We start from the raw sequence: 13,436 nt of genomic DNA, 5'->3' as shown, positions 1-13,436 counted from the left end.
TTTTTCTGTTGAGGTGATAAAATCCCTCTCTCTAGTGCTGAAGTTATTGATTATTTCAGTGACAAATGGCCCACAACTTACTGCAGAACAATGCTTTGCTTGCCCCTGTATGGTGATGAGGACAGTGATCAGTTCAGTTGGTTCCTTTTGACTGCTGGTCCATGACATCCATATTTGATTTGCCATAAGGGTGGCTATGTTTTCGTATATAGCGATGCTTTCACAGGCATGGAACAGTTATCAAAGTTATTGATGCGGCACACAGTTTTGCCTCTTGCCTGCATTTTGGGGCAAAACAGAAGCTGCAAAGTATGCAGTTTTCGGTTCTATATAGATATTTAAATCGTTGATGTCAATTATATACCTATGTTTTCCCCTTATTAGGGACGTTCATAGGTTTTATAAAGAAGTGCATAATATTCCTCCTAGAGAGGGAGGGGAAGGGGTTAACAATAATTTCATACATATTAACAGATTATTCCATTTTTGTATGTGCATGTCAGGGTAATATACCGTATAATACTTCCATCACGTCATTTCCCGGTTTCCTTTATCAGATCATTTACAATCTTATGGGAAATGCAGTGCAGCCTTTACTGAATTCCGTAGGTGACTCTGTTGAAGCCATTGTCATAACTATGCATCAGGAAGACTTCTCTGGGTGAGTTACATTATGCTGCTTTACATGTTACTGTAAATTTGCCTTTAGCTGCAATGATATCACAGCATATTAATAACGTGTTCCATATGATTCAGTGACCATGCTTCAATATGTCCCATAGGATCCAGTCTTTTACAGTACAGTATATCACAGTGCATTATAATATTTGATGGCATGCTGTCTGAAACTGGAGAGAAGGCAGACATACTTTCCATCATTTCTTATTCCTGGGAACAAAGTGACGGAGCAATGAAGCCTTTTGTAATGCGAAAGACCAAAATGTTAAAATCTTAAAGGTTGTGATGACATTAGAGACTTAGTCTGAGCAAGACAGCAACTAAAATTATGCGTGTCTTGCATCATTAATCCAGGGGAAACTAAAGAGCCTTAACAAGTACAGGGTATAGGATGGGAAAAAAGGAAGGAGGGCGACGTGACACAAACATTAAAATATCTCATTTTTATGAATACGGTTCAGACCAGGAATGCTAAAACGAGACATCATGCACTGAAACTAGAGAGTGGTACGTTCAGGGAAAATGTGAGGAAGGGGAGACACTAGCGATTTATGTAGGGTCCAAGTCTAATGACATGTTGGAACATTAGGCCATTAATGTGCCATACAGGTCTATATTTCCTTTTCTTAGAATATCATGCACAATAGCATATATAAATAACTTTCATATGAGTCAAATAAAGGGTTTCACAGCTTCGTAAGTATCTCGATTTTTTTTTTGTTTTCCTTTAAACTTAAATCGGAGAAGCCTGTTAATTACAGGTAGCATTCTCTAAACCGCGTGTTAAACTGTTGGCTACTGCTGGCTGAGCTGTGTGTGGATTTGTAAATAAGGCCCTGTGAATTCTAATTCCTTAATATACCATTATCCGACATTTGCTTAAATAGCAATTGCAAGATTGTCCTGTTGCCATTAAAAAAACAGCGCCCACTTCTCACGCCCACATGTTTTTAAAGGTATACGCCCCCGCATGCCAACCCTCGGTAATAATCTCAGCTCATAGAGAAACACCCCTGCCTGATATGTGGCAAAGTGGCAAAGTTGCTTCCCTGTAGTGGAGAAGATTTGTGTGCCCTTTGATTGAGAAGTATACTGAATAAGCGCCAGAGATGTAAAAAACTGTCCAAAACATATTTGCTACATTTTAAGAATACCCCCCCCCCCTCCCCTTCCAAATTCGATTTCCTGCTAAACATTTTGGCCAGTCTCAAAGGGCTAAAAAAGTCGCTAAGTTAGTAAGCTTTCAGTAAAATATTTCTACAGACTGAGCAAGACCTGGTGTGTGTCCTATCTATAGTCTCAGCATTAAGCAAATCGAGCTATTTAAGATAATTTCGCAAAGCAGCATAATAAATGAAATTGCAGTGCACATTGACTTACTGTTATGCTTGGAGTATCGCTTGCGAACTTTGATTTTTGACTCTGTTATAGGTTTTTTCGTGACTCAGAGTCAAATTTTGCATGTTTTAGCGCTTTCATGGAAAAGATAATGGAATGTTAGAAATTGTGCCACCCTTGGTGTTTAACTTGTATTTATTGTATATATATATGTTAAGGAAGGAAAGGGTGCGTAGCCGTGTTGGTCTTTTCTTTCACGTAGTAACAAAGGAGGGAAAGGGTGGTAATCCCGATGTACCCGATGAAGGACTCTGAGAGGTTCGAAAGCTTGTAACATGTCAACTACTTGTTGGTCCAATAAAATACATGATACCACCTATTCTACCCTCTCCCTCCTTTGTTACTATATACATATCAACAAACTGTTCAAATTGAGATCAAAGGCCAACATGCATGTAATGACCTCAGTCTGTACAGTCTAATTGTTGCATGTCATTTCTGTATTGTGAAGAAGTATGGCACACGTGTATTAATTATAGAAGACTGGAACTACATCTTTACTTCATAAGTGACAAGGACATTTGGGGAGGGACACACAAAGCATGCTAGAAATGGTATGGTTCGTACAAGTTTTGGGGCACACCGGAATGGGAAGCCTATGAAATAGAAATGCAGAATGATCTTTCAAAGCTGCAATTATATGGCTAACAGTAAGAAGTCTCATTGAGCATCTTATGTGTGACTTCATTTTCAAACCAAAATGGCCAGCTTCTAAAGATTCAATTTATGTGTACAGTACATAGAGTTATTATTGTAGATGTTCACATTACAATTTTATAAGAATGATCTTCTGTGTAAGCAAAAACATCAGGCACTTGGAGTACAATTCTCTGCAAAGTGTTCTGGGTAACCTCTAAAAACACACTAAAAAACCATGTTGATAGTTGTTAGACCACTGTGTTAATGAGAGCGTTTACTATAGGCTTTGTATGCGTTGGATCTGTTCCATTTATACGTAAACATTTACATTAAACATCCTACTTTAAAATAACATCATGTGCTTTTAGTTTGTAGTGCAGTTCTAAGTGAATGCATTATATATGTCTTTTTTTAAAATGTATTATTCAGAAACCTGTCAAACTCAGGAAGACCAGATGTACCTTGCTCTTTGTATATGAAAGAGTTACAAGGCTTCATTGCAAGAGTCATGAGCGACTACTTCCGACATTTTGAGTGTTTGGATTTCGTCTACGACAACACAGAAGCAATTGCACAAAGAGCAATTGAAGTTTTCATACGCAACGCAAGTCTGCTAAGACCTCTTGGCGAAGGCGGAAAAATGAGACTCGCTGCTGATTTTGCACAGGTAAGAAAACATTCCATATAAATGAATGTCTTATTGATTGGTCTGGTAAAAGTATCAAATAACATTTCAAGAATGGAGTTATTTTTTCGAGTGCTGAAACTAGTAAAATACCGTAGTCTGCTTGGTAAACCTTAAACGGTGCAATCCGTTCTTGGAACAAAATGAGCCAATGGCACTGACTTCGCCCCCCCCCCCCCCCCTTTTTTGTTTTTTTTTACGATTCAAACATATATAATTTACACTTATCATCTTTTTCAAAATGAAGACACGTATAAGTATTTTCAAACAATTGTGATGTTGGTTTGTACACAATGCTAAGGTGTGATGAGGGAGGAGTTTGTCTCTAACGACTGCCTTTTGGGTGATATCACAGAATGCAGAACAGGAGTCTGCCCAGATACACCCCCCTCACTCCTCATCCTTTTTTGTCCCTCAAACAGGGAAGGGTGGCAAGAGGTTGAGTTGATAATTACTCCTTCATTCAAAGGCCCTGGTAAAAAGAAAAGCGTTTAGTTAACCTCATATTTGTTTTTTTCAAATGTAGTACTGCATTAAAACTTTTAACTTGTTGAAGAACATTCACAAAACATTCATGTTTAATGTATCAAGAAAGGCTGTGTTCTATTCGCTATTGTGGGTGCCCATCCACTAGTGGCTGCGCTAAGAGTAATTAGTATATCTGAAGCTTGTAACAAGTTCTACTCCTGCTATTACCGCTGTTTAGATTGGGCTATAATATAATGATATTTTCACTTCTACCTAACAGAGTGTGGCTTTTATAGTGACTGCAATAGGTGGTCGGGAGCAATTTTTTTTTTAATTCAGTTTATGAGAAGAATACTTAGCATTTAAAATGTCTATATCTTCCATCCATGTAGACCTATATTATCACAGGACCCTAAACATGAACTAGTCTTTAAAATAATGCTAATGAATTTCAATAGGTCAACTTCAAAAATGTCCACTCATGAGCTTTTTCTACTTCTTAATACATGACAAAGCAGCAATTTGCTAAATCCTTGTCTTGGGACTTGGGAATATGGCCCATAAAGCTACAGGATTATTGTAAGGAAGAAGTATTTTTAGGAAGTGACATTAAAGCTGCAGACCTAGCAATATCCTACAAGTGTGTGTTTAAAAAAAAAAATCAGTTCTGTACTATGAGAAAATTCTTGAAGTATTGAAAAAAATAAAATAATTCTTGATTACATTTTTAATGTATTATAATGTAACAAGCATTCTTTTGTTTCTATAGCAACCATTTACAAAGTCACATCCCCTTCCTCTTCTGAAATAGGCTCTGGCACACCCCTTTTTGAGCCAGTGCACCAACAGTGCAACAGAACTTTGCATTTTTGGTCATCTTCTGCTGCACTGACAGACATTTAGTGAACCCCGAATCGAATCTTTGCCGATCGGCAATTTAGCTAATTACTTATCATTGTGTGGATTGTATTGATGCACATATTAAAGGGGAAACTAAATAATAATAAAAAAAAACGGCAGATTGGACTCCTGCTTTAAAAAAGTGTTTTTAATTATGATCTTTTTTACTCATACTGATCCTTTAAATTGTGCTGTTTTAGATATGTGCAAAGATGGAAAAGTTCTCAAATTTGTTTTGACATTGAAATATACAGAGCAATAACTTCCAACTATATATATCCAAATATTGTAAAGGAATTAACATGCTCATCCATCTCACACAAGAGTGTTTCAAGTTATCTATCCAATATGTTTTCTCTGAGGTATAGTTTGAACCTGGTATAGTTTTCTTTCACTTAATCCAGACACAATTACAGGAGGAGGTCACCTTGAAAACTCAGCTGTAGTTTACTCATTGATTATTTCAGTCAGCAGATGGGGAATACCCTGTTAGTTAGAAAATGCAGTTTGTTAAGAGAGAACTTGCCTAAGGATTGCCTAAAGTTAATAGGTTTTATTGAATAATTGATGATTGTTGGTTCAAAGCTTCCAAAGCAAGCATGTGACACGCTGCAATGGGCATCCCTAGAGATTGAATTCAAGACAATATTTATCATATTGTTATATTTATTTAACCAGTTATTGTTTTAATCTAAACGATTTTCAATAACTGAGTGGCCAAAAAGAATGCCTAGTATTATTGCAACATTTAACCCTTAATATTAATGTAATATTAACATATTACCATTATATTATTAATATTAACAATACCATTTAACCCCTTCAGTAATTAAAAGGCTACAACACTTATACAACAAGCTGTCCAATGTAAGACCAAAATGAATAGTGGTGGTACTGTGTGTTTAATTGGTTAAGCCTTTGTGGCAATTATTGATAAATAATATTTGAAAGTTGCATTAAATATGTTGTTGTACTTTAAATCTGTAGAGTTATTTTAGTTCCCTTTATCTTTTTTGTGCTACTTCAAAATAAGTACAGCTCATCCCCGTTATAGCGCGATCTGCTACAACGCGGATCCGCTTATAACGCGATGTGAGCATGGCTCCCGTTTCTTAAAAGCTAAGCTTTTTTTTTTTTTTCAAAGCTTTATTGCTAACGGACACACACGCACATGAGGCAGAGGCCGCAGCATTGTAAAGTGTTAAATACCTGTGGTTTCATTTGGCGCCCTCCTCCCATGTGGGGGGGCTCCACCAGGTTCCCCTTTTTGTGGCGGCCATTCCCCCCACCCCCCCTCTACTATTCAATGCTTTATTGCTACCTACACACAGAAACAGACAGATTTTCACCTTGATTTATGAAATTCCTCCTCAGAATATGGTCCCTGTCTGTAATATCTGAGCCAATCTGGTTGTATCTTATTTCTTGGCCATAAATGATAACATGTTTCTTGTTTCTTGTTTCTTAGGTATGTACAGTACATCGGTCTGTGTGTTTGTGATATGGGGATGTCTGTATTTTCTTGTCCTTTATGTAGTTTGTGGTGCAGAGGGAATTAATGTCTATGAGTGGTAAAATCCTGGTAGGATGAATTTAACTAAGCCTTTCATGAAATTGGATGATATCCTGTTCACTAGCAGTCCAAACAATCAGGATATAATATACATAGAACACTGCAGATGATTGGTGGACAGCACAAACACGCAAAAAGCACTCACAACTCACCGAGTTCGAACAAAAATAAAAGAAAATGTATTTAACTACATATTAAAAAAACATTCTGGGGACAAAACAAGAGAGTTCTTCTCCCAAGTAATAATTAGTATTATTGAAGTATTTAAACTTTATACTTATTACCATATATGTTTTGTCAATTGGATGTAGCATTGGGCACCCCTGTCTTTTGTTGAATACTTTTGCCACGCTCAGTAGCACTATTTTTGGACATAAATATATATTCATGATGTGGGTGTAGGAGTTTGAGCTACCTGGGAATGTGTGTTAAAGATGGAATGATTTTCAGATTTCCTGGTTGGGTTGTATAGCCTCTGTAAAAATGAATATTCTGCCAAGATTGCTATATCATTTTCAGATGCTACCAGTCCCGATTCCGCTTAGACAGTTGAAAGATGTACAAAACGCCATTTTTTAGTTTATCTGGCAGAAAAAGAAAGCAAGAATATCTTGGAAAATTATGACAGCCCCAAAACTGGGAGGTGGATTGGCGGTCCCTGACATTAGAAAATACTATTATTAGCTTGTCACCTGAAACAAATGATATATTGGCACACCCTAGCTAAATCTTATTGTTGGGTGTATATAGAAGCCACATTTGCGGATCTGGTCTCGCTCCCAGCCCTTATTTGGATAAACCAAAATAAAGATAAAATGAGTGATAGACAGAGGTACTTGGGATTGATAAACTTCACCCTAAGTGTTTGGTACACCGCAAAGTCTAAATACAGATTGATTGCATCTCCCTTTAGAATGGTGCCATTGTTCGATAACCCTGCATTTCCTCCTTCCATTTCCTCCTTGCATGGCATCCAAAGCATGTGATATTTGGAGAAAAAGGGGGGTGTTGGATTTTGGTAACCTGGTATTGAAGGATCAGGTCATCAAGTTTGATGAATTATGTCTCAAACACGCTCTCTCCCCCAGGAAGCGAGCTTTTTAGATATCTTCAGGTTGTGGCACTTTCTCCTTCGTACATGCCTACAGCTGCGCCAGCTTTTATTCTAAAGCCTTGCACGACGTACCGCTCTGAATACCGGGTCATGACACGCTATGTTTTCCAACCGTATAGCAATTGACTCGGGTTTCTATTGTTTTTTTAGCGTGCGCAGAATCCATTTATCGGGCGCTGAAAATTGCATTTTAGCGTTGTCTGCAATACGTCTAGAAACTCAAGTGGGCGATCGCGAGCTGTTGTCTTGAAAGTCTAATAGCAATTCAACCTACAGTACACAGTATAGCCATACAGTTCTGCAAGTCTGCGTGTGTGTAAGTAAATTGTAATTTGAAGATTTATATTTGAAGCAGAGATTAACATTATGAATTCATACTGTATACAGTAGTCAAAGGCTCCTTAGCCATACACATAAAAAATATGAGAACACATACTGTACTGTGTACAGGATACTAAAGGGAAAAGAAGTACAGTATTACAAAAATATAATGTTGCGTCTTCTTCCGAATATAAAATATTTTTTCCGCTCATGTGGATTGCAACCTTGTTAAAATGCATACTTTATGTGTGTCATCACATTTCTATATGTATTATTTATTAATCAATACTTTTGCTAGGCTTGCTCTTCTTTTCCTACAGTTTTTATTTTATGCGCATGCGTGTATGTCTCTTTGGAACCTTGTTGAAACGTATATGCGTTATCACATTTATACGCATGCGTGTATGTCTCATGGGAACCTTGTTGAAACGCATATGCGTTTCATCACATTTAGGCGCATGCGTGTATGACTTCTCATTCAATGTGAATTTCAAGTCTGAAAAAAAAATCTTTTGACATGGGCTTGCATAACAATTCTTGATATTCTGAGAATCAATCACTACTGTAGCTTTTTAATTCTACACTAGTCATCTATGTACTTTATGAGGCGGGTGGCATACTGTGATTTTTATTTGGGGTTGTGGGGCTCAAAACATTATGATGACCTGTTGAAAATATTTATTTGAACTAATAATCCAACATACAGCGCTCTCCCCCTCCCCCCCCCCCCCACACACACACAAGGCTTAAGTATTTCTACTTCTTATCGACACCTCTACCAAACCATTCATTTCTAATTGGTGGCTTTGTGGCTTAGTTTAATCTTTTTTTAAACACCTGCAAGTCGACACATTACTGTAGCACAAGCAGTGTACACATTAGAATTCATTACAATTCATGAATATCTGCCACTTGGCAGATACGCGAAGAATTGCCCCCAATTAAATCGGAGCCATTATAATTAAACAGAACAACCACGAATCAGCCACAGTTCAACCGCAGGTGCCGGCCGGCAAAAAGGCAGCATGAGCACGGGGGATGCACCATACACTACCGACACACTTTATTGAAGTGTGGTCGGTACCGCAAGCCGGGAAATCTCCCGGCTTGCTAGTGGCCGCCCCTCGGCGTGCCGCGCGTCATAGACGCGCGGTCACGCGTCATCGAGAGCGTGCGCCCCCTGCACGCGTGTCCAGGGGCTCCCCGAGGGAGCCCTGGTGTCCCGCGATCGCGGGACAGCGGCAGGGGGTTCCGGGGGACCCGGCGGACCCGGCAGCGGTAGGGAGAGCGCCCCGATCGGAGGGCGCTCTTCCGCTGCTTCGGCGTGCGCCCGTCACACTCGGGCGCGCGCCAGGCTACTGCTGCGGCACAGAACGGGCAAATGCTCGAATAAACTGTGCCGCAGCAGTATACTCCGCGTGGCATTCAGGACATGGAATCACCACGCCCCCGAGAAGTTTTAGAATAAAGGCTGACACAGCAGTATTCCTGATCTTCCCCTCCCTCTACAAGATTTGAATTCCTGTGCAGAAATAGGGTGTACCAGAAAAGGCTGATCTCAACTATATATAAATACCTGGAAGTCTCAAATATAAGGGGAAATGGGAGAGGGATCTCTAAGTAGAAATAGACCAGGACGACTGGGATGAGATCTGGGAGGCTGCCTCAAAAACCTTGATATGTACAATCACTAAAGAGAATATTTATAATATCCTCTTTAGGTGGTACCTACTGCTGCGGCCGAGTTTATTCGAGCATTTGCCCGTTCTCGGCCGCAGCAGTAACCTGGCACGCGCCGGAGGGTGCCGGGCGCGCGCCGAAGCAGCGGAGGAGCGCCCTCCGATCGGGGCTTTCTCCCTCCCGCTGCCGGGTCCGCCGGAACCCCCTGCCGCCGTCCCCCACATCGCGGGACACCAGGGCTCCCTCGGGGAGCCCTGGACGCGCGTGCAGGGGGCGCAGGCACGCTGAGGGAGTGCGGCTAGCACGCCGGGGCATCCCCCGGCTTGCGGTGCTAGCCGTGCTTCAATAAAACGTGTCGCCAGTGTAACACCAGCCAGGTTACATAAGATCTTCCCGAGTCCCACAAATCTTTGCTGGGGAGGATGTGGCCAGGTGGGGGACAAATCTCACATCTGGTGGTACTGCCCCAAGATCCCAAAATACTGGGAAATGGTGAGATACTAATAGAGGAGTTAGTGGGGATCCCCCTCCCAATTAATCCAGTGATTTTTATACTAGCCAAACCGATTGGAAATACTAACCGTTCAACCAGTAGACTAATCTCACATATCCTCACAGCTGCTCGCGGTCTGATATCAGTAAGATGGAAACATCCCAATCCCCTTTCAAAGAAAATGGTGATTAGACAAGTCAATTAAGTTATGACAATGGATTAACTAACTGCTCTGTTGACACAGAAAATCAAAGCTTTCCACAAGACCTGGGAACCGTGGATGGGCAGATAGGGACACTGGAAGGAGCGATTTGAGATCTGAGCAGGGAGAACCCTGTTGGAGGACAGAATATCTTGAGCTCGAGAGAAGATAATAATATGCTCTAAAGTCTTGTGGCAAATTTCCCCATTCCTTCCTGCCCCCCCCCCTGTTTTCCATCCCATCCCCCCTATTACACCCCCTTACACAAGATATGACAGACACATAAAGTTAATATCCAGGTTATCAGTCTGGAAGTGAAAAGCAGACAATCCCGGACACCTCAAACAATAATATAATATATGTAAGTTGGTCAGTCATGATGGCCCAGAGAATATATTTCCAGTTCCGGACTTGATAGACTTAAACAAATAATTAAAGGAGGGAAAAAAGACAATACAAGAATGCAGTTTTTGGTTTTCGTTTCTTATTGAGGCCAAAAGTTCTACCTTCGACTCGTTTAGCCAGAGAACATTGTTCCAGAAGGCTTGTATGTGCTCTTTGGTGAACTTAAGACAGGCAGCAATGTTCTTTTTAGAGAGCAGTAGTTTCCTCCTGGCTATCCTTCCATGAACACCATTCTTGTTCAGTCTTGTTCTGATAGTTGAGTCAGAACACTCACATTAGCCAAGGCGAGACTGGCCTGGACGATTTGTTCATGTAGAGATTTCGGTAGGATGACCGCTCCTGGGTAGAGTGACTGTGGTCTTAAACTTTATCTATTTGTCTGACAGTTGATTGGTGGAGCCTCAAATATTTAGAGATTTGGTTTTTTAACCCTTTCCAGACTGATGAGCATCAATAACTGCTTTTCTGAGGTCCTAAGAGATTTCTTCTGATTGTGGCATGGTGTGTTTCCACACACCTGCATGGTGAAGACCAAACTCGCAAAGTTTCTGATCTTTATATAGGGTGGGGCCTCTCAAACTCCCACCTGAAGATCTAACTAATTATTTAAACACTGATTGTAATTATTCCCTCTAACTTAGCTGATAACCAGGGTTTCACTTACTTTTTCACATACTGTATTCTGACTCTTAATTCATTTTTGTCTAATGCATGCATAATTTTGTTTAAAAAGACACGAAGTTGGTTAATATAAACCCTATTGAATATTTAAGAAAAGGCTGGTTTTGATTCAAGAAGGTTATCATGGAAAAACTTTAAAAAAACTATGGAATTTCCGTAATTACCATTGGGATTCACAATCTTTTTCTCGCCATTGTGTGTGTGTTATATTTACATTGTACATTGTATTTACATACATACATATACACACACACACACACACACACATAGTAGAGGTATCAGTACCGTGTTAGCCGAACTTCAATAATCAAAAAATAAATAGACGATACCGTTCTGTGGCTAACGAAATGCTTTTATTTGTGCGAGCTTTCGAGATACACTGATCTCTTCTTCCGGCGATGTTACAATGAATGAAGCAAGCAAAGGGTATACTTAAAAACAGTGGAACCGGACAACACGTGTAAGGAACCAGTTGCTTGTCCAACAAAGTCTGCGGTCAGTGCACCATATTCAATATCTGAGAAGGGACATTCTCTGTTGGTGATATTTGAACTCTGACTGCTTGTGCCACAAGGCTGTTCATGGACTGTATCTGGCATAGATGACTTACCCTCACTGTTTGCTTCATTAACCATTGATGCCCCACTCTCCTGCCTCTGATCCTATACCTCACACTGCTTGTTTACTGCAACATTTTGCAACCATATGTTTTAATTGTATGCTTTTTAACCTCACATGAGAGCATAGGTCCAATTGACCACTCTACCTCTCAATAAATCTCATTTATTTTCTCTATTACATCACGGAGCTGGCGCTTCTTTCTTTTTGTTTTTTTGCATTAATTGTGGTCAGGCTTGATCACTGCTGAAGCTTTTGCCTCCCCTGTAAGGATTGTTCCTGATACTGGACTGTTATTCATCATTTTTGAACATTGAATTGACACTTTTTCACTTTTTTCACAGCATAAGTCTCTTATTTGAATTACACTTTTCATTTTTTTAACACTATATTGTCTTGCACACTCCACTATATATTATTCACTATCTAGCGCTACTATTTGTTTGTGTTAGTTAGTTTTATATATATATATATACAGTGCTTGACAAATCACCCAAAAATCTACTCGCCGAACCAAAAAATCTACTCGCCACCTAATCCCGCCCCCAACCCCGCCCCTAGTCCCGCCCCCAACCCCGCCCTTAGTCCCGCCCCGCTTTAAAAAAAATACATAAATAAAATAAATTGAGTAAATTCATAGTAAGAAACTTCGTTTTTGACATAAGTTTATTTATTGTATTACATTATACTACAATTAGTCCTTGTTACGTGTGTGTGTGTGTGTGTGTGTGTGTGTGTGTGTGTGTGTGTGTGTGTGTGTGTGTGTGTGTGTGTCGGATCTAGAAAAAAAAGCCAGATGTGAATGACTAGTTTCCTGAACCCCTTAACCAATGTCTGGACGCCTCGCTTCACAATATCTAAAGCAGCAATCCCGCCTGGGATCTTACCTGATCCGCAGTCCCTCAATGTCCAGATACCTTAATTCCCGCAGTGTTATACATTGGAGGGGAGGCGTTCCCTACCTGTCTTCTGGGTTAGGGGGGGGATCCGATGTTTCCTGTGTGAAGCTTGAGTCAGATCTGGAAGAAAGCAGTTTGTTATTTCGGTGTAGTATAGGGCTGTTAAGATATATAGGGTAAATAAGATATCCATGTCCAGAGTGTGAGACAGAGAGAGTGTGGGTGAGAGACAGAGAGTGAGAGAGAGAGAGAGAGAGAGAGAGAGACAGGGGAGAGACAGAGAGAGACAGAGGGGAGAGAGAGAGAGAGGGGAGAGAGACATAGAGGGAAGAGCGACAGAGAGGGGAGAGCGACAGAGAGGGGAGAGCGACAGAGAGGGGAGAGCGACAGAGAGGGGGAGGAGAGACAAAGAGAGGGGGGAGAGACAGAGAGGGGGGGGAGAAACAGAGAGGGGGGGGGGAGAGACAGAGAGAGGGGGAGAGACAGAGAGAGGGGGAGAGACAGAGAGGGGGGGGAGAGACAGAGAAGGGGGGGAGAGACAGAGATGGGGGGGAGAGACAGAGAAAGGGGGGAGAGACAGAGAAAGGGGGAGAGACAGAGAGAGAGGGGGAGAGACAGAGAGAGAGGGGAGACAGAGAAGGGGGAGAGAGACAGAGAAGGGGAGAGAGACAGAGAAGGGGGA

General features: G+C 40.8%; 1 protein-coding gene across 1 annotated transcript in view; it reads left to right on the top strand.

The window, feature by feature from the left end:
- Positions 1–13,436, top strand: part of COG5 (component of oligomeric golgi complex 5) — a 457,324-nt gene that overhangs the window by 372,800 nt on the left and 71,088 nt on the right. The window contains exons 17-18 of the mRNA XM_075599712.1: positions 558–661; positions 3,145–3,382. Of these exons, the coding sequence (XP_075455827.1) occupies positions 558–661; positions 3,145–3,382 (342 nt within the window). The remainder of the gene's footprint in view (positions 1–557; positions 662–3,144; positions 3,383–13,436) is intronic.

This window comes from Ascaphus truei, chromosome 5, assembly GCF_040206685.1.
Source record: "Ascaphus truei isolate aAscTru1 chromosome 5, aAscTru1.hap1, whole genome shotgun sequence".
In the NCBI taxonomy this organism is placed as follows: domain Eukaryota; kingdom Metazoa; phylum Chordata; class Amphibia; order Anura; family Ascaphidae; genus Ascaphus; species Ascaphus truei.
This window is presented reverse-complemented; position numbering and strand designations above follow the sequence as displayed.